Source organism: Hylobates moloch, unplaced genomic scaffold (genome assembly GCF_009828535.3).
Source record: "Hylobates moloch isolate HMO894 unplaced genomic scaffold, HMol_V3 SCAFFOLD_19, whole genome shotgun sequence".
Lineage (NCBI taxonomy): Eukaryota > Metazoa > Chordata > Mammalia > Primates > Hylobatidae > Hylobates > Hylobates moloch.
In genome coordinates, this window is record NW_026652294.1 from 57,480,437 (window position 1) to 57,482,540 (window position 2,104).

Here is a 2,104-nt window from a genome sequence, read left to right on the forward strand (position 1 = left end):
CTTGCGGCAGTTTCTCCTCTGTGTAGGATCAAAAGGGCTGTGGCTGGTTGGTTTGAAAATTTCTTATACCCTAGACTATTTCAGTGCCTTTCACAAATTTCCAAGGCTCTCTCACACTAACCTATTATCATATTGGGCAAAACTCCTTCCAGTTTCAGCTACTATTCCCTGATAGACTTTTCAGTAAATCTATCTCTCAGGCTCTCAGTATCCAAAGAAGATTGGTTCTAGGACCACCATCCCGCTGCCTCCACAGATACCAAAATCAGAGGATGCTCAATTCCCTCTTATAAAATGTTGTAGTATTTGCATATAATCTGCACATGTATTTCTGTATATTTTAAATCATCCCTAGATTATTTATAATACCTGATACAATATAAATGCTAAATAGCTGTAATACTGTATCTTTAAAATTTACATTATTTTTTGTTGTTGTATTATTATTTTTGTTGTATTTTTAAAAAATATTTTCCATCTACAGTCAGTAGAATCCACGGATACAGAACCCATGGATAGGGAGGACCAACTGTATCTTTTAGTGTTTTGAGGTTCTTGAATTCTTAGGTCGTTTGCTTTCCTTTGCTTTCTCCCAAGTCTTTTTTTACAATTTGCTTTAGTCATTCACTGAAACTTTAAAAAACATTAGAAAACCTCACCGTTTGTAAATCTTTTTCACTAATGTATATAACATAAGATAGGAACTTAAATAAAAAGAGTTTTAGAAACTACTACAAATGTAAATGACATAGGAAAACTGAAAGGGAGAAGTGAAAGTGGGAAATTCCTCTGAATAGAGAGAGGACCATCTCATATAAATAGGCCATACCCATGGAATAAGGACATTCTAACTGCAACCTTTCGAAGCCTTTGCTCTGGCACAACAGGTAGTAGGCGACATTGTTCGTGTTGTCAACATGACCAACAAGTGTCTCCTCCAAATTGCTCTCCTGTTGTGCTTCTCCACTACAGCTCTTTCCATGAGCTACAACTTGCTTGGATTCCTACAAAGAAGGAGTAGTTTTCAGTGTCAGAAGCTCCTGTGGCAATTGAATGGGAGGCTTGAATATTGCCTCAAGGACAGGATGAACTTTGACATCCCTGAGGAGATAAAGCAGCTGCAGCAGTTCCAGAAGGAGGACGCTGCACTGACTATCTATGAGATGCTCCAGAACATCTTTGCTGTTTTCAGACAAGATTTATCTAGCACTGGCTGGAATGAGACTATTGTTGAGAACCTCCTTGCTAATGTCTATCATCAGATAGACCATCTGAAGACAGTCCTGGAAGAGAAACTGGAGAAAGAAGATTTCACCAGGGGAAAATTCATGAGCAGTCTGCACCTGAAAAGATATTATGGGAGGATTCTGCATTACCTGAAGGCCAAGGAGTACAGTCACTGTGCCTGGACTGTAGTCAGAGTGGAAATCCTCAGGAACTTTTTCTTTATTAACAGACTTACAGGTTACCTCCGAAACTGAAGATCTCCTAGCCTGTGCCTCTGGGACTGGACAATTACTTCAAGCATTCTTCAACTAGCAGATGCTGTTTAAGTGACTGATGGCTAATGTACTGCATATGAAAGGACACTAGAAGACTTTAAAATTTTTATTAAATTATGAGTTATTTTTATTTATTTAAATTTTATTTTGGAAAATAAATTATTTTTGATGCAGAAGTCAACATGGCAGTTTTAATTTCAATTTGATTTATATAACCATCCATATTATAAAATTGCTGAGTACCTGTTAGTTGTTCTTTTTAAAATATACCTGCGAAGTAGTATACTTTCTGGCCCCTGCCTTTAAGGAATTTAAAATTCAAGAAAGCCATGTGGAATATATAAGGTAAGAGACAATAAGGGGACCTGAACCTTACGGGGGAATAAATATGGCATGAACTGCTGTGGGATTAAAAGAGAAAAGGCAAGCAGGAGGGTCTGGAACTAAACCTGGGGTTCCCATTGCTCCTACTGTGTGCTCCAGATTCTCTGGTCATAAAGTTAGAATTGAGCTCTGGCCATCAGGAATAGCCAGAGGAATATGTCAGCTTTTGTGTTCTCCCTAACCTCCCCATGTTATTTGGGGGATACTTTGCTCCTGGA

General features: G+C 38.2%; 1 protein-coding gene across 1 annotated transcript; it reads left to right on the plus strand.

Moving 5' to 3' along the window:
• Positions 1 to 844: 844 nt before the first annotated feature.
• IFNB1 (interferon beta 1) lies at positions 845 to 1,683 on the plus strand. Its single transcript, XM_032138891.2, has one exon. It carries the CDS (start codon positions 918 to 920, stop codon positions 1,479 to 1,481), a length of 564 nt encoding a protein of 187 aa, XP_031994782.1. The 5' UTR covers positions 845 to 917; the 3' UTR covers positions 1,482 to 1,683.
• Positions 1,684 to 2,104: the final 421 nt, after the last annotated feature.